Source organism: Microplitis mediator, chromosome 8 (genome assembly GCF_029852145.1).
Source record: "Microplitis mediator isolate UGA2020A chromosome 8, iyMicMedi2.1, whole genome shotgun sequence".
In the NCBI taxonomy this organism is placed as follows: domain Eukaryota; kingdom Metazoa; phylum Arthropoda; class Insecta; order Hymenoptera; family Braconidae; genus Microplitis; species Microplitis mediator.
In genome coordinates, this window is record NC_079976.1 from 9,356,217 (window position 1) to 9,381,954 (window position 25,738).

General features: G+C 30.1%; 5 protein-coding genes across 7 annotated transcripts; 3 read left to right on the forward strand and 2 right to left on the reverse strand.

The window, feature by feature from the left end:
• The first annotated feature begins 48 nt into the window (after window positions 1-48).
• LOC130673477 (transcription termination factor 3, mitochondrial) lies at window positions 49-2,874 on the forward strand. The gene is made up of 2 exons (XM_057478496.1): window positions 49-1,053; window positions 2,573-2,874. The coding sequence occupies exons 1-2, from the start codon at window positions 189-191 to the stop codon at window positions 2,848-2,850; spliced, it is 1,143 nt and encodes a 380-aa protein (XP_057334479.1). The 5' UTR covers window positions 49-188; the 3' UTR covers window positions 2,851-2,874.
• A 122-nt stretch (window positions 2,875-2,996) lies between these two features.
• On the forward strand, window positions 2,997-5,980 carry LOC130673478 (TATA-box-binding protein). Of its 2 annotated transcripts, XM_057478497.1 has the most exons (5): window positions 2,998-3,570; window positions 4,161-4,312; window positions 4,393-4,636; window positions 4,710-4,908; window positions 5,415-5,980. In XM_057478497.1, the coding sequence occupies exons 1-5, from the start codon at window positions 3,295-3,297 to the stop codon at window positions 5,489-5,491; spliced, it is 948 nt and encodes a 315-aa protein (XP_057334480.1). In that variant the 5' UTR covers window positions 2,998-3,294; the 3' UTR covers window positions 5,492-5,980. The 2 variants fall into 2 exon arrangements, with proteins under 2 accessions (XP_057334481.1, XP_057334480.1); XM_057478498.1 differs by lacking the exon at window positions 5,415-5,980 and having other exon boundaries at window positions 2,997-3,570; window positions 4,723-4,903.
• A 129-nt stretch (window positions 5,981-6,109) lies between these two features.
• Window positions 6,110-18,851, reverse strand: LOC130673475 (cilia- and flagella-associated protein 44). Of its 2 annotated transcripts, XM_057478493.1 has the most exons (25): window positions 18,587-18,851; window positions 18,353-18,512; window positions 17,634-18,213; window positions 17,373-17,575; window positions 16,670-16,909; window positions 16,408-16,592; window positions 16,209-16,344; window positions 15,924-16,134; window positions 15,509-15,716; window positions 14,906-15,173; window positions 14,452-14,831; window positions 14,270-14,380; window positions 13,832-13,858; window positions 13,565-13,751; window positions 13,278-13,475; window positions 11,771-11,968; window positions 11,148-11,711; window positions 10,349-10,520; window positions 9,973-10,271; window positions 8,949-9,142; window positions 8,249-8,466; window positions 8,034-8,176; window positions 6,949-7,254; window positions 6,698-6,888; window positions 6,110-6,634 (listed from the first exon to the last, which is right to left on the reverse strand). In XM_057478493.1, exons 1-25 carry the CDS (start codon window positions 18,682-18,684, stop codon window positions 6,295-6,297), a joined length of 5,817 nt encoding a protein of 1,938 aa, XP_057334476.1. In that variant the 5' UTR covers window positions 18,685-18,851; the 3' UTR covers window positions 6,110-6,294. The 2 variants fall into 2 exon arrangements, with proteins under 2 accessions (XP_057334476.1, XP_057334477.1); XM_057478494.1 differs by lacking the exon at window positions 13,832-13,858.
• LOC130673476 (cilia- and flagella-associated protein 57-like) lies at window positions 18,786-22,363 on the forward strand. The gene is made up of 2 exons (XM_057478495.1): window positions 18,786-19,015; window positions 19,145-22,363. Exons 1-2 carry the CDS (start codon window positions 18,807-18,809, stop codon window positions 22,215-22,217), a joined length of 3,282 nt encoding a protein of 1,093 aa, XP_057334478.1. The 5' UTR covers window positions 18,786-18,806; the 3' UTR covers window positions 22,218-22,363.
• LOC130673480 (very-long-chain enoyl-CoA reductase) lies at window positions 22,217-25,288 on the reverse strand. The gene is made up of 4 exons (XM_057478499.1): window positions 25,129-25,288; window positions 24,649-25,001; window positions 23,656-24,065; window positions 22,217-22,505 (listed from the first exon to the last, which is right to left on the reverse strand). The coding sequence occupies exons 1-4, from the start codon at window positions 25,132-25,134 to the stop codon at window positions 22,378-22,380; spliced, it is 897 nt and encodes a 298-aa protein (XP_057334482.1). The 5' UTR covers window positions 25,135-25,288; the 3' UTR covers window positions 22,217-22,377.
• Between the last annotated feature and the right edge of the window lie 450 nt (window positions 25,289-25,738).

Below are 25,738 nucleotides of genomic sequence, written 5' to 3' on the forward strand. Positions count from 1 at the left end.
CTTATCAACAATGATAATAATAATAATAATAATAATAATAGTAATAAACATAACCTATTATCGATCATAGTCAAAATAAGTCGGCAATAAACAAACTAATTGTTTAAATTAAATTAATTATTGCAGTAAATAATTAAATAAATAAAAATTAATTTAATTTTCGCGGGTCAGTAAATTTAAAATTTAAAATGTCAGTTTGTATTAAAAATCTTTCATACTTAAAATTAAAATCGTTTCTTACGAATTTTAAACAAATGCCAAAATTAAGTCGTAATTTATGTTCACAAATTTCGAATCAAAATAATTCGGATGGGCACATAGATTTAAAAAATAATGGAACTCATGCATTAGTGAAGTCAGTGGTAACTGATTTGAATTTGGTAGAGTATCCAGAAGTTGATGCCGGTGAATATTTGACTGATGAAATTGTAAAGAAGATGCCGATACCTAGAGCTCTAGACATCTGCGACGAAGATTTGTCAGGATTGGCGCCAAATTTACTGCCTACATTTAATTTTGCCGCTTACGCAAATCATTCGGAAACAATACAGGAGCTGGTTAAACTTGGGGTCGAATTGTGGAAATTAGAAGACAGCCCTGAAAAAATGGAATGTATTTTACAGCGTAATTTTGATGATATGAAACCTTATATTCAATTTCTTCATGATAGTGGTGTAGCTGTTGATGAAATTGGTAAATTTATTACTAAAAATCCCCAAATTTTTAAACAGGACATGGATGATTTGAAAACACGAATTCGTTATTTGAGAGCACATAGATTTAGCCGTGATGATATCGCCCGAATCGTGACATCTCATCCTTGTTGGCTTAATTTTACGACAAAATTTATTGATCAGAGATTGGGTTTCTTTCAAAAAGAATTCAAATTAAATGGTAATGAAGTTAGATTTTTGACGTTGCGTAAACCAATTCTAATTACATTCAAACAAAGCGAGCTCAGAAAAAATATATTTTGTGTACGTGAACAAATGGGATTTTATCCAGAAGAAATGAAATTAATTATATTGGACAAACCAACTGTTTATGTTACAGGTAATTATTAATACTATTTATCTATTATTTTTTAATTTTAATGCATTTAATAGTTGAAACAATCGATACATCGAATTATCAATTAATTAATTTAATGTTAATAACGAGCAGCCTGCAGTCAGTATGTGACTGTCCGAAAATCACTACTAAATTTATGAAATATAATTTTATAAATTTAATACTGTTTCCATGATACCAGCATCGAAACTTAAAGTTTCAGTGTCTCTACAGTCAGTCGAAAAGAAATAATTTCAAGCTGATGCTGCTAATAACTACTGGTGAATTCGTAATTCACAAATACCTTCATACAGCGGGCAAAAACATGCGTGTTAGTTATATTTAATGTTCATTTGCAGCCTTATTACTCTCATTTGTTTACTTGTCACTTCAGTTCACTTTTTTCATTTTTTGAGTGACAGTTTTAATTAACCGAATAAAATTACTAAAAAATGAGTAAAAATAATATTTTTGTCTTATTTACTATTTAATAAGTGACTGTAAATCACAGATTTGTCACTCTCTAACAATTCTTCGCACCATCGGTTTGAAATAAACTTGTTTCTTACTGGCTGCTGACATTGAATCTTGAATTTCCGATGCAGGTAATCATGAAAAATATACCCTGATAGCCACCTTAACCACTAGTTAACTTCATCAAGCTACTGCCGTATTCTAAAGGTAACTTGACTCGGCCGTACCTAACAAAATCTCGAATTTAATAATTCTAATTACTTTTTAAATAGTTATGGGACTCGGATGATGAAAATCTTCCGAGAAAGTTCGTCTTCTGATTTTAGTCGGAAGCTAAGAAAATTGCTGTTGCGATAAATATTTAATGAATAATTAGAATTTTTAAATTCGAGATTTCGTTAGGTGCGGCCCAGCCTTAAGGGAAAGTGTTGGAGAGCAAGCAGTTACTTTTAAGTTGACAGTAAATTGTTTGTAACTTGAATTCAATTTGACTACAAGTGTTACTGTCAAACAATGATGTTAAGTTGATTGAAAGTTTCACTTTAAATTGACAGCAAGATTTTCTGTTAAATTACATTCAGATGACGGCAGTATATTTACATTAACTTGCACGCAAGTATTATCCAGTCAAGGCTTGCCAGAAACTTGTCGTTAAGTTAACCGTAAATGTTTCACTGCACAACTTGCTCAGCAATTATATTTAGAGTGTGGCTATCAGGGTAGTGTGTAACTCAGGATGAAACACGATTTCAGACTGTGGGTGATGTCAACCCTCGCTTGCGAGTCGGGCAGCCAACTTCACCCTAGTCTGAAATCATCTTATTTCATCCCTTGTCACACAATATAAGGTAAGAGACCCAGTACTCGATCAGGGAACTAGTACCCGATCACTCGTGTATCTGTATATCTAAATTTACTGAATTTTACCAAATATAGATATACAAACTCATGGAGTGATCGAGTACTAGTTCCCTGATCGGGTACTAGGTCTTTTATCTTACTATTAAATCAATAATCATGTTTAATTATTTAATTTTATTCTTTACAGAAAGCTATTTGACTCTAAGAAATTTTGAGTATGTACACAACGAAATGATGATATCTCACGAACTTATTGCTCGAATGCCCTACATATTAAATTCGACTATCGATAGAATAAAAAGTCGTCACTTGTTCCTGAAATCTCTCAAACGAGACCAGTACGACCCGATGAAGCCGCTCTACATCTCTCTAGATGACATTGCCAGCCCAACTGACCACGTCTTCTGCGCGAAATCCGCGCGCACCTCCATCGAGCTCTACGATATGTTTCTTAGATCTCTGTAATTTTTATTCAATAAAAAAAAAAAATAACTAAATTAATTTCGTTTTTATTAAAAAAATTCAAATTTCCCGCCTAAAGTTAAATTTGAATTAAAGCCCGCGGTTTTCCCTCAGCGCCTTTAAATTCAAAATGGCGGGTCAATAAATAAAATTATTTGGCGGTCGTAAATATTATTGAATTAATTGATAGCAAATTGAGTTAGCGAATTAAAATTAAGTATAGATTAAATTATCATGTGATCTCTTATCTGTTAAAAAATAAAATTAATTAATAATAAGTTTCTAATTAGTTATTTATTAAGAAATAAAAATAAATAAATCGTAATTATCTAACCTAAAAATTTATGCGGCTTTTGGTGACATTTTCTTTCAATAACTTCCAATTAATTATTTTAAAACAAAATAATTAAGTGTCAAATAGTCCAGTGAATTTTCATTAACCGAAAAATGGATCAAATGCTACCAAGTCCTGGGTTCTCGATACCTAGTATCGGAACTCCTCTGCATCAGCTAGAAGAAGATCAGCAGATTTTGCCAAACGCCCTTCAGCAGCAGCAGCCCTCATCTTCACAGCAATCGTATCCATTGCAGCAGCTACACACGATGAGTCCGAATCTGCAGAGTGGGATGTTCCCGATGTCAACACCGCAGAAGACAATGCATACTTACGCACCTACTCCAGCGTTTGTTACTCCGCAGAGTATGATGACTCCACAGACTCCAGTAAGTTATCCGCGGGTTTATTGGCATTTAATTGTCATCAGTTTTAACAAATTTCTGATGAATGAACAGAACTACAAAGATTTTTCAAGAACTGCTGGTGATTTTTCATCATTTAGACTCAATAAATCTTCAAGATTTGTGCTAAATAATATTTAATTGATGAGTTATCAAGATTTGCTGATGATTTTTTATAGTTATTAGTAAGTTCTGATAATCTTTATCCAGAAAATCATCAGCAATCCTATCAGATATTTATTTCTTGATCATTTTTTAAAATATATTCATAAATTATCACAACTGCTGATGATCTTCTAGATCTGGATAATCAAAAATTATTAATAACCCTGATAAATCATCAGTAAATTCTTACTTGGCACAAATACTGATGATTTATCAAGACAACATGCGATTTTTAGTCACCTAGATTTTAAAAATCATCAGTGTTTGTGCTAAACAATAATTTACTGATGATTTAGCACAATTACTGATGATTTTTTAGAACTACTATTAATTTTTGATTATCTAGAGCTAAAAAATCATCAAAATTTAGGAAAAATAATGAAATATATTTATAAAAAAATTTGTTACAGCAAAATATGATGTCACCAGCCGTACAACCTTCTAGCCAACTAGCACCAACAGGTTCTCCAGCATCCGGTATCGTTGCGTCGCCTAGTCCAATGACACCGGCATCCGCAATGACTCCAGCGTCTGCTGATCCTGGAATCCTACCTCAACTACAGTCAGTAGTTTTCTAGTTACCTCTTATGTCTATTTAAATTTATTGAATCTTATATCAAATCGGCTTGTGTCTATTTACAGAAATATCGTCTCGACAGTGAATCTCAACTGTAAGTTGGATCTTAAAAAAATAGCCCTGCATGCCAGGAACGCTGAGTACAATCCAAAACGTTTCGCGGCGGTAATTATGAGAATACGTGAGCCCAGAACGACGGCACTGATATTCAGCAGTGGAAAAATGGTCTGCACTGGAGCTAAAAGTGAAGAAGACTCAAGACTTGCTGCTAGAAAATACGCTCGTATTATTCAAAAATTAGGCTTTCCTGTAAGTTTATAAATTAATTATTGTCAATCACTTTTTTTTTTGTGCAAATACTAATGATTAATTTTTTGTACAGGCTAAATTCTTAGATTTTAAAATTCAAAATATGGTTGGAAGTTGTGATGTCAAGTTTCCAATAAGACTCGAAGGATTAGTTCTTACACACGGACAGTTCTCTTCATATGAACCAGAATTATTTCCTGGTCTCATTTACCGTATGGTAAAACCTAGGATTGTACTATTGATATTTGTTTCCGGCAAAGTTGTACTTACAGGTAATTTCATTTTTACAATCAACGAATATATATATATAATTATATACATTAGAGTGGTCCGTTTGGAACGACTATTTTTTTTTTCAGTCCCACTTCAAAATATTGCCGTAGACATTGAAAAAAAAGAATACCCTGCGAATTTCAGCTCTTAATTTAAATTTTTTTAATTTTTTACACTTTATTTGAAAGTTTTCCCATTAAAAATATAGGGTAGAGGTACCATTTGTGGCCACTGCTCCATTTTTGGACATTTAATCCTTTATTTTAATTAATGAAAAAGTGTAAAATAAAATTTTCATTTTAGTAGTGGAATAGAAGTATCTTTAAGCATATTTAAAAAATTGATTATGTTATTGGGTCTTTTACAAATTATTTTATTTTAATTTTTCAAGTGTCCAAAACTGGCCCTAAAGTGACCAAAAACGGTACCTCTACCCTATAGGAAATTAAAAATATTTCAATAATAATTTATAAATATAAAAGTAATTCTTTTTTTTTTATTTCAGGGGCTAAAGTAAGGACAGAAATCTATGAAGCTTTCGATAATATATATCCGATCTTAAAGAGTTTTAAAAAGCAATGACACTCTTTCACCCTAATTGAAATATATATTAAAATAACACTTATCTTTTAAGTAAAGCCACATAAATATTTATTGATTAAAAAGAAAAAAAAATTGTCTCAGCTATAAATATTTTACTATTACAAAATCACAAAAAAAAAAAATCATCACGACTATGACGACAAACTTTAGACGATACAGTTCAACGGTATCTGTAAGTCTTACCTTTTTTCTACACATTTATTTTACTATTACTGCCACCATTACTACAATTACTATTAGACAATTAAATCGTAAAAATTATTTTTTTATTGTGAAAATTTTAAAACAAAAACAGCAGACATTGAGGACGTGCCTTCAATTTTTCTTCCTTCAAAAAACTTCCATTGAAACTCACGTTAAAAATTGAGACCTCAATTACTCTAATTAAAAAAAAAAAAAATTATATTTAAAAGTTAGATTAGCGATAGAATTTTTTTTGTAAAAAATTACAAAACGAAAAAAAAAATTAATTATAATTTATTAATAACTAATTAAGTGTACAAAAAGTTATTATGTTAATAAGATGATTTTTAATGACAATTCTTTTTAATTAATCGTTTAATTATAAAAATTCATTCAAAATTTAGGATGAAAATTTTTTTTTTGTTTGTTCTTGAACTTCTATGGGCACTAGTGGAGATGATTCGATCTAGCGCAGAAGAAACTGCCGTTTAAACAGTTATATATTTTTTTTACTATTAATCATCTAATTATCTCATTTATTCCCCATGATATCGCAGCTCAAACTCTATTTTTAGTCCAAACCTGTATTCACTTCTCTACTAATCACTTGAATTTTTTTCACTCGCCTCCTCATTATCATCTGACTCATACTCAAAATTTCTCTGTGAAGCCTCGATATTTATTTTTATTTCACTCAACATCTTGCTAGCATAATCTCGTAACGCCATAGTGACATCAGAGTCAGTACTGGACAATTTATTTACCAAATAATCAACAGCCTTCTCAACAGAATCTTCTTCCCTCAAATAATTTATCAGACTAATTAAAGTAATTGAATCCCTTTTTATTGCCATGCTCGACAGCAATTCATCGATCTTAGGCTTCACGTCCCAATTCAATGATAAATTTGACTCTGCACTTTCTAACTCCGACTCCAATCTATTTTTTTAAAATTAATATTTTTTTTTAGTAAAAAATAAAATTTAAAAAATTTTTTTATACCTCAATATGATTTCCTCTATATATTTATTTATCAGTTGATATTTTTTTCCATCAGTAATATTTAATTTTATTAACTTATTTATTTTTTTAATTACTACGATATTTTTATTTATTTTTAAATTACTCAGTAATTCTTCTAATGATTCTTTGTAATTTTCTTCTCTATAAATTTTATTTAAAAATTTTTTTATCTGAAAACAAAAAAAAAGAAATTTTTTTTTTCTAAAATTAAAATTAAAAAAAAAATTTACCTCAGTGTTTATTTCGTCGGATTCGATTGAAATTAAGTCGTTGTCTTGATAATTATTTTTATCTTTAATTCCAGCCTCATTATTAAATTCTAGAGAATTAAAGTCTTCTCTTAATTTGAAATCTTCATCTAGACTGAGAACTTTTGTAAACTTGCGCTGATAAACTGGCGGTAAAGGGCGAGATTTCAAACGCAAATTTCTTATTTCATTACGAAATAATTCTTTTTGTTGCCGTTGGGTTTTTAAAATTTTCTCAAGTTTTGCTAATTCTTCTTGATACTCTTTTTCAACTTTTTTTATTTTTTCCTGCAATCAATTAATTTAAAAATTTTTTTTTGTTCATTTTGTCTCAAGGGAAATTTAAAAAGAGCGCGAATGTAATTAACGTAATGACTATTTAAGATAATTAGACATCATGGGAGGTCATTGGATAGGAAATTTGATCTGCTACAGTGTCTTTCCCGAGGGATTTTTTGAGTATAAGTCAATTGAGAATAAGGACACGAGTGGAAAAAGTTCAAGTGCTTTGTAGAAAAGTGAATAGAGGATTAAAGAAAATAGAGTTTGAGTTACGATATTATGGGGAATAAATGAGACAGTTAGATAATTAAGGTTCCATTCGATAGGAAATTTAATTAGCTTTAATTTTTGTCTAATTTAAAGATTTTGTATGATCAATAGTTTAATAGTTATAGTAATTTTCAAGTCTTGAAAATAAATTACACAGAAAAATAATTAATAATACTAATTAAATGTCATCTCAGGGACTATTAGAAATACTTCGACATCACGGGAAGTCATTAAATAGGAAATTTAAGTGGCTAAAATTTTGATCTAATTAAATTTTGTAGGATCGATAGCTTAGTAGTCACCGTAGTTTACAAGTCATTATGCCGACTTGCAGAGTAGTAAAAAATATACAACTGTTTGAACGGCAGTATCTTTTAAACCAATGATCCTGGAAGAGTTTTCAATCAGGTTAAAATTGTAGGACATTAAATTTTCATTCCAATAACCTCCAATGAGATCTGATTATCTCTGATAGTTACTGAGTTAATGATATTTCAATTATAATAATCGATTACTTCATCTTCCGGGTTATGTTTTAATATTTTTCTCAATTTCCGCTGCTCCTCTTCCAATGCAGTCATTAAACCCAATTTTTCAGTATTATCTCGAATCAAATTCTCTAAAACTAATACTTGCTCTCTATATTTTTTTTTCGCCTCTAAAAAAAACTCCAGTTTAAAAAAAGAATTATTTAATGATTTTAAAAATTAACTCTTTTATTTTAAATCACCATTAATTTCTTTGTCGTATGACTTTATCATCTCTTTTATATCAGCTTTGATATTATAAATCATTCGCCTCAGTACCGCTTCATACAATGAAGTCAGTGAAATTTCTTTTCCGAATTTTTGAATCATCTCTTTTTTTATTTCTTCTTTTAAACGTTTTATTTCGCTTTCCATATAATCGCAGTCTATTTCTACTCGATGCAAGTGCTGGCGATTTTTTCTTAAAAAAAAAAAAAATCATGGATTATTTTTTTTAACGGGGCAAAATCGACCAACTAAAAAAGAGTAATCTTTGATGTTTGTTTCTTGTTTACTACTTTTATTTTTCAGTGATCAAATAGTTAATTTCAAATTAAAATGTGTCATTAATAAAAAAAAAACTATTTGAGGCAAAATGGGCAATTAAAATTTGTTTTTTTCCAAATTTAAAAAAAAAAAGACAATTCCTATAAAAATTTTTTTTTAAAGTTAAGATAATTTTGTAGGAAATTTAATTCTCTTAAAAAAAGATATCAGTGATTTTTTATGTAAATTCAATACTTTTATCAGAATTCCGATTTCAAAACTTTAAAACTTCATGTTTATCTGATCTAAGACCACCCAATTATAGCCCCGTGTCGGTTAAACTGTAAAATTGAAAAAAAATCAGGGCCCATTTTACTCCTGTCCTTAGTCTTTTTTAATAAATAATGAAATAATTACTTGTGTTTTATTTTTTGATCTGTAGTTTCTTGTTGCAATTCCCCGACTCGCGTGTACAGTCGCGATAGTTGTGTTCTATCGAACACAACACAGTCACTTATCTTTACTAAACTGTCATTGTCGATATGCTGCAATTGATGTAATTTCAAAATAACCGTAACATCAATTTCATTTAATTTTTTTTGTTTTTCTCGCTGGAAATAAAATTTATATTTATCAAAACTTAATTTTTCCATCTATCGGTACTGATATCTCAGAAAGTTATCGTCCGATTTTTTCAATTTTTTTTTCAAATTATAAATTAGACTTCAATCTAGATAAGGTAAAAAACTTAATACCCAATCAGGGACTAGTACCCGATTACTCCATGTATTTGTAGATCTATATTTATAAATATTTTTTTATTTTACTCAGGCCTTCAAATTATTAAAAAAAATTTATTTGCTCTTTTTTTTTTAATTTTTTATCAGAACCTAATTTAAAAAATTTGGATTTTTTTGTATCCCATCGTTCTGAAAATATATAAAATATATTAAATTGATCAATTTTTTAAATATTCTGGGTGCATTCCGAAATGCGCTGCAGCTCAGCAGCAGACCGTGCAAATGCAGCGTAATAGCAGCACGATTTTTGCGCGAAACATTTGCGTGTTTTTTTTTCTTTTTTACTAATATTTTAAATTTTTCTATCATATTTTGCCGCCATTTTATTTTGACGTACAATTTTTAGTTTTTTCCAATTTCAAATAATTTATTTTTCAAATATTTAAATTTACCACGCAAGTAATAAGAATAATTAATAAGGTTACATTTCGAGATGCGCTACGCTACAGCTGCTCGCAGCGCATTTCGAAATGCACCCTCTATCTAGAGAAATTTTTTCTCTTTATTTTAAAAAATAAAATTGTTTAAATCGATACATAAGTTTCTGAGATTTCGGTCCCGATTCCTGGTTATCAAAATAAACAATTTTTAATTGATTTCAATTAAAAACTACTTAATCAAAAAGTAAATAATGTTATTACCATGTAGTCTTGTAGCTCACGTTCGCTCAAATTTAAATTACTTTCAATGATTTTTAACTTTTTCTTGTTCTGGTCCAATTGTTTTCGTAAATCTTCAAGGATTTTCTGGTCATCTCGCATTTGGTTTTCAAATTTGTGCCGTTTTGTGCGCATAGAAAATGACAATTTATATAATTCTTCATCGCAGCCTATAGGGCATGTATTTTCGTCCAAATTTAAATAGTCAAAATTTTCGTCTTCGGTACTGAGTTGATTATCTTCATCGGAACTCGATTCACTTGTCGAAGATTCCGATGATTCTGAAAATTATTTTATATTTATAACTAAAGTATTTAATTAATAAAGAGATATATAATGAAGTAAAAGATCTCATTACCGTCAGTTATTCGGGTAAATTTGAATTTTTTTCGGTAAATTTTTTTTAAATACTCGGAAAATTTATTTTCACTTGTCATATTTATAAATTGTTTATTTAATTCTTTTATCTTATCTGTTATTTTAGATATTTCTTTATTTTTAATGTCGATATTGTTGCTTAATTTTTGTATCTAAACATTTAAATTCTTAATTAGTTAATAACTTACGAAATTTTCGTTTTTCTTAACTTCAATTAATAAGTAGAGCTGTAGAAATTTTTTTTTAGGATAGTAAACTAGTGGGTATTTTAGAGCATTATACTCTGCATAATATGATCACATATTAAAGGACATTTGTAAAAAAGGATATCATTAAAAAAAATGTTTATCAATTACTGAAAAATAAAAACTTGGAATTTTTTTGGTTAATCGACAATCGGGATATCAAAAAAATTTTTTTATATTAAAATTAATAGTCGAGGCTTATAGATAATTAAATTCTGAGTCAAATGACCATCCTATACAAAAGGACATTTGTCCGAGGATATTCTTGAAAAAATAATTAATCAATTACTGAAAAATTGGGAGCTATTACATTTTTTGGTTAATTGATACTTAGGCTACAAAAAAAAAAATTTACTAAAAAAAAAAAAATATTGGACTGGAGAGATCGTTGGATTCTGCGTAAAATGGTCATATATAAATACATATTTGATGGATAACATGTCCTTGGAGTAATTATTAATCACTCCAAAAAAATTTTAACAGATCCTCAGAATTCTAATTAATCAAAAATTCAACTGAATAAAAACAAAAAACCTTTTGTTTAATAGCATCACGTTGATAAGTATGATCATCGACTTTGGAAATCAGTAAATTTTCTTTCTCTTCGAAATCTTTCAGAATAATTAACTCCTGGTGTAAAGTTAGCTGGTAGAGTTCTGAATAAATAGAATCCGCTTTGATTTCTAGTCTTTCTTGTTCCAATTTATCCAGATCCAAATCAATATTCCTATAACTATTATTAATATAATTAATAATACAGTCTTGCTCATAGATTTTTTTAGCAACGCGTGCTAATTTCATCTCCTGTTCCCACGCAGTCAGCTCACGATCTTCAAAATTTTTCATTTCTTCCATTTTTTCCATCGGAATTTTTATTTCCAATTTTGATTTTTTTATCACATTATTTTCTAACTCTGGATCAAACATATTTAGTTGGTTGTTTACTATTTTTTCATTTAATAACAGAATTTCGTATTCGTCATCATATAATTTTTTATTCAGTTTAAATTCTTGGGCTTGCGATTCAGTTGAAGATTTACTGTATTGTTTATTACGAGACTCATTGAATTTTTCTGACAATGATTTATATTTTTCCAACTAAACGAACAATTAATAAATTAATTAGCTGACTAATTAATGTTAATTACGAAACTTACTTCTAAATTTCTTTCTGGAAATTCAATGTCATAATTTATTTCTAATAAAGAAGGCAGGGGTTTTATATATTTTTCTGGTATTTCTGTATGAATAAATTTTAGTTTATCTATTAGTCCGACAACTTCATTTTGTAGTTCCATTTTTTTGCTACGGATATTTTTCAGACGTTCATTGAAGCTCTCGCGCAGTAAATGAGCCTGTAAATTATTAATCTCCTTCATTTTATTGAAAATAAATAAGCAAAATTTAAAAGCTCGGTGTGCACTTAAAGCGGTTAAGAGTAAAAAATAATTTTTTGAAGAAAAATAATTAAATTATTGGACGGATTATTAAATTTCCAGAGGGATGAGTACCCACATCAGTACATTTTGACTAAAAGATCAAAATTTAATAATAAATTCCAATTTTAAAAATTCGATAAAATTATACTTTCAATATGTCAATAGTCAAATTTACACTGGAACGAGTACCCACATCAATATATTTTGATAAAAATAAAATTTTCAAAATAAATTAAGCCGTTTAAGGGGGAACGCTAGTGTGAAATTTTGAAAAAATCAAATTTTATTATTTTGCATATTTCGATAGTCTATAGCTTCAAAAATACCATACTAAAATTTAAAGTGTATATCTCGATTAGTTTTTCTGAGTTACAGCCACCTGAAGAGCAGCCGTTTATCGGTTCTCGAAAATACATTTTTAAAAATTGCTGCAGTTATAACTCGAACATAAATAATCCGATCGATTTGATTTGAATCGCAGTTTCTTTCATATATGTTTCTACGTACTATGAACATCCAGTTTTCCGAACGAATCGAAAATGTAATTTTGCCAGGCCAAAAATCATCAAATTTTCGCGCAAAATCTGAATTTTATTTTAAAAATACCATTTTGTTAAATTTAAATTTTTTCTTAGCCCGAGGGTCATGGTACGGGAAATACTTTTTAGTTTAATAAACTTTTTGTTTTTTTTGATTTCATGCACTGTGAAGGTCGCTATCACTGCAGCAGTGGGGGAACTTTTTTTTTTTTTAGCGTTAAGAGATTGTGAATAACTCGCTGGATTTTGAATTTTTTGGTTCAAAAATTTTATCTTGTGTTCATATGTACCTGAAGATAAGAACGTTTTTCGCGCAATGAAAAAAAAAAATTTGGATGGAAAAAATCAACTGTATGAATAAATTTTCGACATTTTTCACACATAGATGCTGATATGTCAGCTGAAAATCTTAGACCACCCCCAATCTCCAGACCTACCCCTTAAGCAGTCAAATTACATTCATTTTTTTATTTTCGTTGTGCGAAAAACGTTCTGATCTTCAGGTAAACATATTCATTATATATCCACTAATATATCCTTAAAACATTAAAATATTCCATGCCGTAGTTTTCTTTAAAAAAATTCCCGAAAATCATCTTTTTTCGGGCAGTCAGACTAGTGTTCCCCCTTAGAGTGTGCAATCATTTTTTTTTATTTTTCAAATTTAAAATAAAAATTTATAGGACCTTTTTCCTACAATCTAGAAGTTGTTTATGTTTACTTATAGTAGTGTCCCGACTAACTTTAAAATTTTCATTATAATTATAATTATTTGAAATTTTTAATTTATAATCGCCGATTGTTTTTTTGGCTTCTTCAACAGCTTTAACATCCTCTTCATTATCAGCATTCGTATCTGGTTTACTGGCCTCCATTAGTTTCCACTAAAAATTAATAAATTAATTAACCTTCAATAATAAATACGGTTTCTTTTTTTCAAGGTAGATATTAAAATTTAAATAAAAATAAAAACTTCTTGAGCACGTTGAGCATTTCGCGCTTTTCTCTCGCGATATTTTTTTAACATCTGATTAATCTGTGCGCCTAATTTATATTGTACTGTATCAGGATTCAGTCCTTTTAAAAAACTTTCAACGCCTTCTATTTTTATTTCTTCTCCATCTTCAATTAATTCGTCATTCAATTCAATATTTTCTGTCCTGTAAATTTTTTAAATAAAATTAATCTTTTCAATTGATAGTTTTACTAATCATAAAAGAAAATTTTATTAATTACATACTGTAATTCCACTTTATCATTTTTATTTCTGTGTGCATGTAAAATTTATTTTAATCAGTTAATTTTTTTATTACAAATGAATTAATTATTTTTATTTTACAATTAAAATATATTTGTGTGGGTACTTATTCCAAAGAAAATTAGATAATTTACCCTTTGAACAGTATAAAAAAAAAAGAAATTCAAAATTTTTAAATTAAAAAATTTTTTTTTAATTCTACTGATGTGGGTACTCATTCCAAAGGAAATTGAATAATTAAATCTTTAAAGACTATTTAAAAAAAATTTCAAATTTTGAAACTTTTTCGTTTCTTCAAAATTTTTTTTCCAACCATAGTGATGTGGGTACTCATTCTCAAAGAAATCATCTCGCCAACTCTAATATCCTTTTTATTTTTGAGTATAATTATCAAAGATATGAAAAATGAACAAAAGTTACCTGATATTGATTTTTCTTTCTTCGCTTTGTTTTACGATACTGTCATAAGTTTCATTAAAATCATCAGCTAATTTTCTTTCTCTCAGTGAGTGAACCATCGAATCAGATTTCCTGCAATAAATTGAAGAAATATTCAGAAATTAAATTACTTAACTAATTAAATAAAAAAAAAATAAACCCACAAAATTCTGCATACAGCAAAAGGTACACAAGTAATAGGTTTAATAAAAAAATCCATCAATTTTTTCAAACCTAGTTTACTTTTCTCGAGATCGAATTCATATTTTTTATAAACAGAATCCAATTTTTCTTTTAATTCTCTATTTAAATCCTCTGTAATTCGCGGGTCGAGTTCAAGTTCATCTTGAGTCAGCTGCTGGGATTTTACTAACTCATTATTTTTAATAATAATTTGACAATAATTATTTCTAAGACGTTCTAAAATTTCTAAAGTCTCTTGTTTGCGTTTTTTTGCTTCATTTAAAACTCGGTCTTGTTCTTTTTTTTTTATAACTTCTTCTAAACTTGGATAATTATCTTCAATATCTTCTACTATTTTTGGCTGCTTTCAATAATAAATTCATCAATCAAATAATTAATTATATAATTTATATATTTGACAAAAAATTAACTCACGGTCGTAATTAATTTTTGAGCTTTTTCAAAATTAATTTTTTTGTCTAATAAATTATCATTGTTAATAACAAACGAAAAAATATTCCCATCACAGCCGGAAGTAAATAACATTTTTTTATCGTAGCTTAATAAAATTTTTGTTATTTGACCGTTTGAATTTTCGTGGATGGGCAGAAGCCAGTAGTCGGATAAATTTGTGGGATCATTTTTGTTCAAATGACAGATTTTTAATTTTCCACTTTCAAGGCCTAGGATTAAATACTCGTCACTATAAAATAAATTTTAAATTTCCAATAAATTGGTGGGAATACAAATTTTTATTTTCAACATTTTTAGTATGAGATTTAAGTAATTTATGACATTTATTATATTTTTTAATTATTGTACTAATGTGTGTTTAATTTTTTTCAATTAAAAATTTTTGAATTGGGACAAAAAAAATTAATTTTGGCATTCCGCCAGAAATTGAATCGAGAGTTATAGAAATTTAATCTAAGCTTTGATTTTATATTTAATTTAGTTTTTCATAATAAAGTCATGGCATTCCTCAAGTTTATTTCGTTTATTCATTAAAATATTTAAATTTAAATAAATTAAACTTACTAAAAAAACCAACTATATACTTCTTCATTTTCGTCTTCAAATATTTTTATAACTCTTTCCGGTTGCACGTAAATTATTTGTTCAAACTCTTCATCTTTTGGTAAAATCAATTCATAAATAAATCCTTTACCATCGTCACTCATCGTTAACCATATTTTATCATCCATATAATTAATGGTTATTATATCAGGTATTTTATAAATATCACCTACAAAATTTAAAAACAATTAATTAATTTTTTATTTAAAAAATAATTTTTCCATGAAAATTTAGTTGACATTAAAATAAACAAAATTTTCCGGAATTTAATTCTGTAAAAAATTCAAATCTATTTAAAAAAAAAATTGACTTTTATTAAATACAAATTTTGTATTAAAAAATTTGATATTAAAATTTCTTCTTCTTAAAAATTTACCTGAATCTGAAATAATTTTTTCTGATTTATATTGTTGCTCATTATTTTCATTATTTTCAATTTTTATTTCTCTGTTTTTAATCTCAATTTTAAAAGTTCGAAATTTGCATTCCACTAACTCGTAACTTATTTTTGTATAAACCGGTCTCGTTTCCGGTAATTTTATTTCAACAAAATATCCGTTCATGCATCCCAACAAAATCATTCCATCCTAAATATCAAATTAATTATAACCCACTAATTAGAGTCAGTTAATCACTTAATTAATTCCCCATCTGAGCTTACAAATTCTGGATTCCAATTCACGCAATTTATAACCGCTGGCAAATTAATGTAACCAATAGCAACTAATTCAAATAATTTATCATTATTTATATGAAATATAAATATTGTTAAGTCTTTACTTCCGGTCACTAGTAATCTGTAATTTATTTTCTTATTATCAATTAATTAAATTTATTAATTTACAAAACTTTTTGGTCACCTTTTTGAAGGATTCATTGACATGGTTGTTATTTTTTTTGTGTGCGGTTTGATTATTTGTGTTAAATATACATTATTGTTACTAATAGTATCAGACTCATTAATTAATTCATTAAAATTAATCACAAGAATACGAATAATTCCGCTTGTGAATGAGCAAATTAGAGTTGAGCCCGTCGGGTCAATCTGAAAAAAAAATTTTCTCATTCATTTTATTAAGCGATTAATTGTAGATTAGTTGATCCATTTCTAAGTTGACTTACTGAGCAGGGTACCCAGATGACTTGAGTACAAGAATCATTAAATTTATAAGTGATTATTAATTTTTTTTTCAAGTAATCATGAATATTGAGCCGGCTATCGCCGCAAGACGCGAGTAAATTTGACCATGTGCTTGTTGCGATGTCGGCAATCGCACTTGCGTGGCAGGTTAATAATTTTTGAGGCCGTGTCGGTGGGTTAAGTGTCGAGAGATCTATTAACCATAATCCGCCATTGCCATCCTTGGTGAATGGGATTAATAATTTAGTTAATAGTAAAAAGTATTTCGTTTGATAGTCAGAGTTTTAAGCCTCGAGTATTTGAAAATTGATAAAAACTTTGATATTCTCTAATATTAAACGATTTTTACGCAAAGCTACCGGTTTTTTAACTTTCGAAAAAATTAAATAGACGTTAAGGTCTTAGCCAATTTTTTTTTATGACTTTAAATCGATCGATATTTGTGGGAAATTTCCCGACGAATGAACTGGTGACTTTTTAATCGAGCAGACCCTTGGTTCGGTGGAAAAAAATTTAAACTCCGCTTTTGAGCGTAAAAATCATTTTTTGATCCTACTTTCAGGAAAAATTGGACCCTGCATTTACTAATATTTTTAGGATAATATCCAAAGAATGATCGATAATTAAAATTGCTAAAAACTATCAATAAAAATAATGATAATAGTTTTGAAAACTCAAACGTACTTGCCCGTACCAAAAAGTATCTTCAAAATCGTTAATTTTTTTTTTAATACACATCAGCATTGAATCGAAATTAATATTATTATTAAATTGTTCAAAAATTCTAAATTCATAGATCGGTTCTATTTCAATATAAGGATTTTCTTCTGATGGTTGTGCATTATCAATGCTATCGTAGTACCAAATTTTAATCCAGCCGTCCATTCCTGTTTAACAATATTTTTTTAGCCATTTCAGTTTAATCAAATTTTGATATTTTATTACCTATTGACATTAATTCGCCGTTATTGAATTCAAATTGTGTTATCATGTTATCATGACACGGTTTTTTATTTTTTCTTCTGACTTCCAACGAAATCAAACTCTGCGTCCATAGTAAAATATTTCCCCACTCGCAGCCCGAAACAACTTTGCCATCAGGCATACAAAAAATTCCTATGATATCGCAGCTTTCTGTGCTACCAAATCGTCCTAATGAACCTTGCAATTTTAATCCTGTGAAGGTGTCAACCATTTTCCAAAATTTGATGTGACCAGAACCGGAGGTCACTAAATTTTCTGGCATAAATGACGAAAATACGACATTGTAAACTTCTGAGTTGTGTGATTGGCAACGTAATTTTATTTTTGATGAGGCCCAGTCCCATATTATTAGCGAGTAATCGGGCTCGCCACCTTGAGACACTAGTAAATCCCCATTGGAATTGTACGAAAGATGGGAAAATTTTTTCATAGTCCCATTGAGAAGTTTTGTGATAATTTCAAAATTTGGATATGAGTATATTATTATTGGGGGGTTAGTTCCAGTTTCTGCTATTGCGATATGTGGTTTCGTTGGATTTTTCTGTAATTTAATAATATTTTTATAACATCACTGTTGTGATGAGAGAAAAATTTACAAAAGAAATGTAGTCTTGTGGGCACTTAAACTTTAAATCAAATGACAAATACCGATACTTCATAAAAAAAAAAAAAATACCTACGGCAATATGTCCAATTCCTTCGTAACAACATCTCCGGAATCTGAGCTCCCCACTCTTGACATCAAAAATATTAACCCAACATCCTGATGCAAAAATAACTGTATCCGGGTCAGCCACACAAATATTAAAATATCTCCGACAGTTATACCCATACGAATAACTATTTTGTTCATCAAGAAAAATAATTTACTTTTTTAAAAAGCCGTAACCTCAATGCATCAACCAAAAGGATACAAAAATTCCAAAAAATCTTTTTTCAAAGTTCCATTTTTGCTTATTTTTACTCCCAAAACTTTATCATCATATTCTATATCCTCCATTTCAATTTTCATTTAACCTTTTAATTCTTTAAATAAAATTGACTCAACTCTACCCAAGTGATAATCTATAAAATTGGTTGCTAAGCAAAATAAATAGTTCATGTATACACATATTCAAAGTGTTAGGCTTCAAAATGTCATTACAGTCGCCAGAATTGCTAACAAAAGTATTGTACGGTTTAAAAACCGACGTTCAAGGGAATGCCCATTTCATAACGGATAACGATATTTTATATCCGGTCGGCAATGCCTTGGCAATTCATAATTTTAATCAACATAGACAACGTCTTCTTCATTTATCCGACAAGCATCACATAAATATAATCGCAATAACACCTAACAAGTAGGTCTTCTTTAATATAAATTCCGATTGAGCCTGTCTACAAATCGGCTTGCATTAAATTTAAAGTCTAGGTTAGGTAGGGTCGCTTAGATTAGTAGCCATCTTGTTAATTGAAGGTTATGTTTGTAGAAAATATGTCGCTCTTTGTGAAGCAGGAGACAAACCTACGATATCAATCTACGACCTGAATCAACTGAAACGCAAAAAATCTTTGGTTATTCCTTATGATTGTCCAGGAGTGACCAAATTCTCGTGCGTTTCTTTTAGTTACGACAACCGATACTTGGCGGCCATTACGGGCGAGCCAGATTCTACGATGCTCTACTACCTTTGGGAGAAAGGTAAAGTTGAGTCATCAATAAAACTGCCAAGCCCTGATTCAGATTCTATGATAAATCTTATTACCTGCAATCCTGGGGATGTTGGAATCGTCGCTGTTGCAGGTCCGCACACATTCAAGTTGCTGACGGTATCTGAAACCGTATGGCGGCCCTACGGATTCGCGAAAGCAGATAATTTGCTGATAAGTTCAGTCGTTTGGCTGAATAGTGACCGCTTGTTGGCGGGAACGCGAGACGGCAGACTTTTCTACTTGGACAATGGGGAATTGAAGGCTATTTTCAATGTGAGGGATACTGCGGTCATTAATTTAAAAACTAGAGATGAATTTGTGATTATGCCGACTCCGGAATCAGCATCATGGCCCGAAGAAATACGGTGCTTGGTTTCTTTTCCCAAAGGGTTTGCTTTCGGGTGGGGTAGCCGCACGATTGTGGTTTTTGAACGTGAAGGCCAGCACAAGTATCTAAAGAAACATATTTTTCGGGTACCGACCCAGGTTTCGACTATCCCGGACTCGGATTTTTATCAAATAAACTCCGTAAACATAAACCCTAGCCACGATCAGCTAATAGTGACGACCGGATGGTCTCAACTATTTCACGTTTGTCTCAATGATGATTCTATGGAAATGGAAAAAGAACTCAAGATAATGGGCCAAGCATTGCATCAAGGCGCGATCACTAAAATAGCGATGTGTGCCTGGAAATCTGTTTTCATGACCTGTGGGTCCACTGACAGGAGCGTCAGACTATGGGACTACGAATCTGAGAACCTTGTCATGATGAAACAGTATTCAGAAGACATCTTCTCGGTGTCGTTGCACCCAGTAGGTCTATTCTGCTTGATAGGATTCACGGACAAGCTGAGATTCATGACAATCCTAATTGACGACCTGCAACCCACGCGGGAATTCGCGATCCGAATCTGCCAGACCGTAAGCTTTAGTCACGGAGGCCATTTGTTCGCGGCAGTTAATGGGAACGTCATTGAGATTTATACTACCGTCACATTTGCTCAGCATTTAGTTCTAAAAGGGCACACGGGAATAATCCGTGAGCTAGTCTGGTTCCAATCTGACCTAAAGCTTGTCACGTGTGGCTACGAAGGTGCCATTTATGTCTGGGACATCAGCACAGGCTTGAGAGTTTCTGAAGCGATTATCAAGAATGTTAAGCTCCATGGAGTCGCAGTGAGTCTCGATGGTGCTGCAATCTACTGCATCGCTACCGATCGTAAGATCCGCGAGATTAGGGACAGTGTCGTTGTAAGAGAATTTGATCTCAACTCAAATATGATGAGTTTGCTAATAGGAAAACAAAATCCACTAGCTTTTATTACCTGTCCAGGAGGTTCTATTCTTTATATGAAGACTCCTCTTCAAGATCCAATAGTATTCACTCCTTACCATGTTCACTGCGCAGACGTAACAGATCTCGCGGTGTCTCATCATGAGCAAGTCGTTATCTCTGCAGCTCAAGATGGCAGCTTGTGTTTCTGGCGGCTTAAACAAAATGCCGGCCCAGAAGCTGTTACTTACACCAACGAAGTTTTAATCGGTAAAACAGATCTTCAAGACAAGGTTCGCACTATTGAGGAATTGAACACCAGATTAAGAGAATTGGAGACCGAGCATGCTTACAAGTTACGTCAGATTGAAATCGCACATAACGAAAAGCTTAGAGAAATGAACTCTGGTTACTATGACGCTGTCCAGGAACTTTTGGCTCGCATCGATCAGCTGAAAGAGGACAGGCAGAATGAGTTGAACAAAATAAATGTAGAAATAGTGAAAATGAATGCTGATCATGAAAAATCACGACAAGATATGGAAATTGATTACAATAATAAACTAATTATCGAATATGATAAGTATCAGGCTCTGGAGAAGGCGAAAAATGAAATGAGGTTAGACTACGAAGCCAAAATAGCGAAGCTGCGCGAGACACTGGAACAAGAACGTGACCAGATGGCGCTAAAGCTTGAAGCGGAGATCTATGACAAGTCTCTACAATTAGAGGAGCTGCAAGAAGAAATGGCGCATGCGCTTAGAGAACATGAAGAGGTTAAGGAACAAATAGAACTGGATGCTGATAGAGAGATTGTTGGTATCAGGACAGAGTATGAGAGCCAATTGTTTGAAGAGCGTCAGAGTAATTTGAAGCTAAAAGGCGAAACTGGAGTGATGCGCAATCGATATGCGGCCTCGCAAAAAGATATTGATGAACTTAAAGGGCAAGTAACGCATTTGAAAGGTGAGTTGGTGCATTATCAAAAAATAATTGCGGATTTTGAGAAGGACATCATTGATCTGAAAACGGAAATCAGGGAAAGGGATTCGACGATACAGGAAAAGGAAAAGAAAGTTAATGAGCTACAGAGAACTAATCATGAACTAGAAAAGTATAAATTTGTGCTAAACTATAAAATAAAGGAACTGAAGGGTCAGATCGAACCGAGGGACGAGGAAATTAAGGAACTCAAGCTCAAAATTGGAGATATGGAGATCGAGTTGGTGAGTATGCACAAGAGGAATGGGATGCTCGAGATCCAAGTCCTAGAGTTGAAGGATAAAGTCGCCGGAGTGACCAAAGAAGGAGAGTTGAGAGCTAGGAAGGTTAGGGAGCTTTCAAAACTACTGGAGAGGATTCGCAGGGATATGGTTGATGCGGTGGATGTTCATGATCCGAAGATGCTGAGGAAGTTTGTTAAAGAGCTTTACCAGAAGTATGTTGATGAAGATTCCAAGAAAACGGTCCAAGGGGATGAAGATGTCGCTTGCGAGTTCGAGAGACAGAGGGACCAACTGGAAAGGACGGTGGAGTCGCTTAAAAAACAGGTTTATAAGAAGTCGGCTAGATAATTTGTGTTTTTTTAATTTTTTTTTTTTATTCTAAGAGATTTTTTTATTTTAATGGAAAATAAATGCTCCGTAACAATAACCCAATTTATTATTTTTTTTTAAATATAAATTATTAATTGATTTGGGTTTGAGTTAAAAAATTATAACCAATGTGAGATTTTTATATGAGGAATGGAATTATGGCTTTACGATTCTTTGGGTAGTTTGAAAATTCTTTTTTGTACAACCGGTGTTTTCCTAGAGCCCAAATTGTCATTTGATAAGCACCAGCTATCATGAAAAATGCGGCTGTAAAAAAAAAACATTTTTTTATTCATGACAATAAATTTTTTTCGTATTTTGGAAAATCTATTTGAAAAATTTATCTTAAATAAAATTCGAGATATCGATTCTAATGATTTCGGTTCATTGAATAAAAAATTGTATTTATGGATTTAAAAAAAAAGTTCTCAGTTAAAAAATTCATGATCCTGAAGTTAGCAGACAATTAACAATTTTTGGATTTTTTTTTTTCAACAAATTAATTACAAAAAAAATAAACTAAAAATATGCACATGTAGAAAATTAAAAAAACTCCAGGTGCAATTTTTTTAAATGTATCGCTTTTAAAAAAATAAAAAAATTATTAGACATCGACTAATTTTAGTATCATAGAAGTTCAATGTATCGATTATGATAATTTTGATACATTCAGAGCCATTTTTTTAAACCAGGATTTTTTTTATCCGGGTTTAAATTAATATTGCTATTATATCTATATATTAACAATATACATATACCAGCAATAATAATTGCAATCCGGATAAAAATAAAACCTGGTTTAAAAATCTGGCCCTAAATCGAAATATTTATAAATCCATTGTAGTAATTTCGATACATCGAATCGAGCCAAATTTTTATAGGATGATCGGTCTAGTGAATGAACACCTTCAGTAAATGAACATTATCTAATTTTTACCTACATCATTCAGATATTAATCACAATTACATATCCTCCTCGATCCTGAGGTCCCGTATAGAGGATAATTTTGCCAGCATTGGCAACTAGCCAATGTTTGCTGAACCATAAAAATAACTATGGCTACAGCTTTAAAATAGATGGCTTTAAAAAGTATGAATTAGAAAAAATATAAAATATGTTTTTTGCTTCTTAAAAGGTCTATAAGTGTACTTATAAAAAATTATTCAAATAGCAAACAAAATGAACCTCGGGACTGAGGAGGACATAGAAAATACTTAATTGCTGTTTTATTGACAACTTTTAGGACTTTAATTCTAATTTTGTTGCATCTTTCTATATGATAATACTGAAAAATACGACTGTTCATTCACTGGTTAAGTGTTCATTTACTGGCTCAGTCACCCTATGTCAAAATTTATTTAAATAAAAAAGTGTAACTCAGTAAAAAAATTTTTTTAATTAGTTTTCATTAATTACCTGGAAGACATTTAGTCATAATAGTAAAACCAATCCAACTTCCAATTTCGTATGTGTAATTAGGACACGAAACAAAGTTGAATAAGGACGTAAATGGATTTGAAGTTGCAACGGGAATTTTCCTAACATTAGTACCTGGAGGTCGTAGATTCCTCAATGCCAAATGAATACTTAGATTACCAATTTCGCAAATTGTGAATAATAATAATCCAATGATAGAGCAAAGACTGTCTGGTGGCGTGTACAATGGATGATTAACATGATAAGCAACGTACATCGTGAATAGCCAATAATACGAGCAATTTTTGAATAAATTTCTCAATGGCATCGTTGCATGACTAAATCGATGTACGAATAATGTTTCGTATATACGTTTAGCGTAATGTATTGTCCAACATATCGCTGCCCAACTAAATAGACCAACAAAAAAATAAATTAATCAAATAGTCATAAATATTTATTTTATTTATATTAATATTTATGAGCGATTATTTTAGCAACTTCATTAAATATATCATCATTCAACAAAGTTACGACAAAAGTCAATGACAACTTTTTTATAGGAAATTTTATTCTCTATAATTTTGTTCCCATACATTTTTATCATATTTCCAGTAGTTTTTAAAATATCCAATAGATTTTAATAATTTCCCTAAAATTTATCACTTTGATTTTTTTATATTTATGATTAACTCGTAAATTATTAAAGATACGATAAATTTCAATCAGATTTTTCCTATAAGAAATTTAATTCTCTATAATTATGGTCCCATATATTTTTATCATATCTCTACTAGTTTACCAGATATAAACAAATTAATTACCAGATAACAAAACTATTATTTTAAATTTTGATCCACGTAATATCTTAGACTACTGACCCTCATAAAAATCTAACGGGACCTTTTCCATAGAAAATATAATAATCTCCAATCTTAACAGTTTACCCATTTCCCCTCCTTTCCATTAAAATTCCATGAATAAAAAACTTACTGAACGACCTGATGCATCTCCGACTGGGCATTTCCATAAAATAACCAAGGCCTTGAGTAAACCCATAGATAAACAATTAAAGGGCCACCATATTCAACAAGGAATACAGTTTTCCATCCAATCTGAGGTCCCAGGTCCTTATAGTACAATTTGTTACCCTTCAGACCCAAAGATTTGATAGTCTCGCTGTCGGCAAGTGATTTCCCTTTGGCTTCAGCCCTCAAACTTTGTCTCTCCACATATGGCCCTTTTTTCTGTCTATTCAACTCAGTTTTTATTTCTAATATTGTTGTGCTATCACTTACTCTCACTGTTGTAATAACATTTGATGTTTTTGAATGCAAAATTTCAATCTGAATAAAAAAAGTTACAAATTTTTTATTATTATTTCTTTTTTTTAAATTAAAATCAACGAAAGAAATTTTTATTCATAAAAACTTATTTGAGTAATTACAAGTAAATGAATATATTTATAATTACCTCCATTATTTTTTAAGTAAATTGATGACCTTTACATTAACAGTACCTCCAAGCGTCTGAAGTCCAGTTTGCTTACACCGACATTACTTGTATTGAATTTTTTTTTTTCACTCTTACTCACATTAACACACGGCGCTACTATCGCTCTTACACGTACATATTTAAATATTTATAATAATTATTATAATTACTATTAATTACTTTATTTTTCAACGCAATATTTAAATTTATAAATTGAAAAAAAATTTTTTGTTTTATTAATAATTCAAAAAAATTATCATTCAAATTTTTGAAGTATTGGAGTTTTTAATTTTCGACAAAATAATTAATGATGATGAATTCATTTTAAAATTAGTAATTAAAAAAATGACCTTTAATCTTTTATGTAATGTATTTTTATCGACTTTTTTTTAAGGACATGTTTTTATATATTTTTATATACTTTTTTATTTATTTATATGATTATTTATGGGCCCATTTAACAAAAGGAAAATTAATTTTTTTAATTATCCAGTGTTTAATCATCAGTATAAATAATAACTTACGTTTTTTATTTTATTGAATAATTTGAATTTCGCGGGAAGTGCTGGTGCGCATGCGCGTTGGCTTT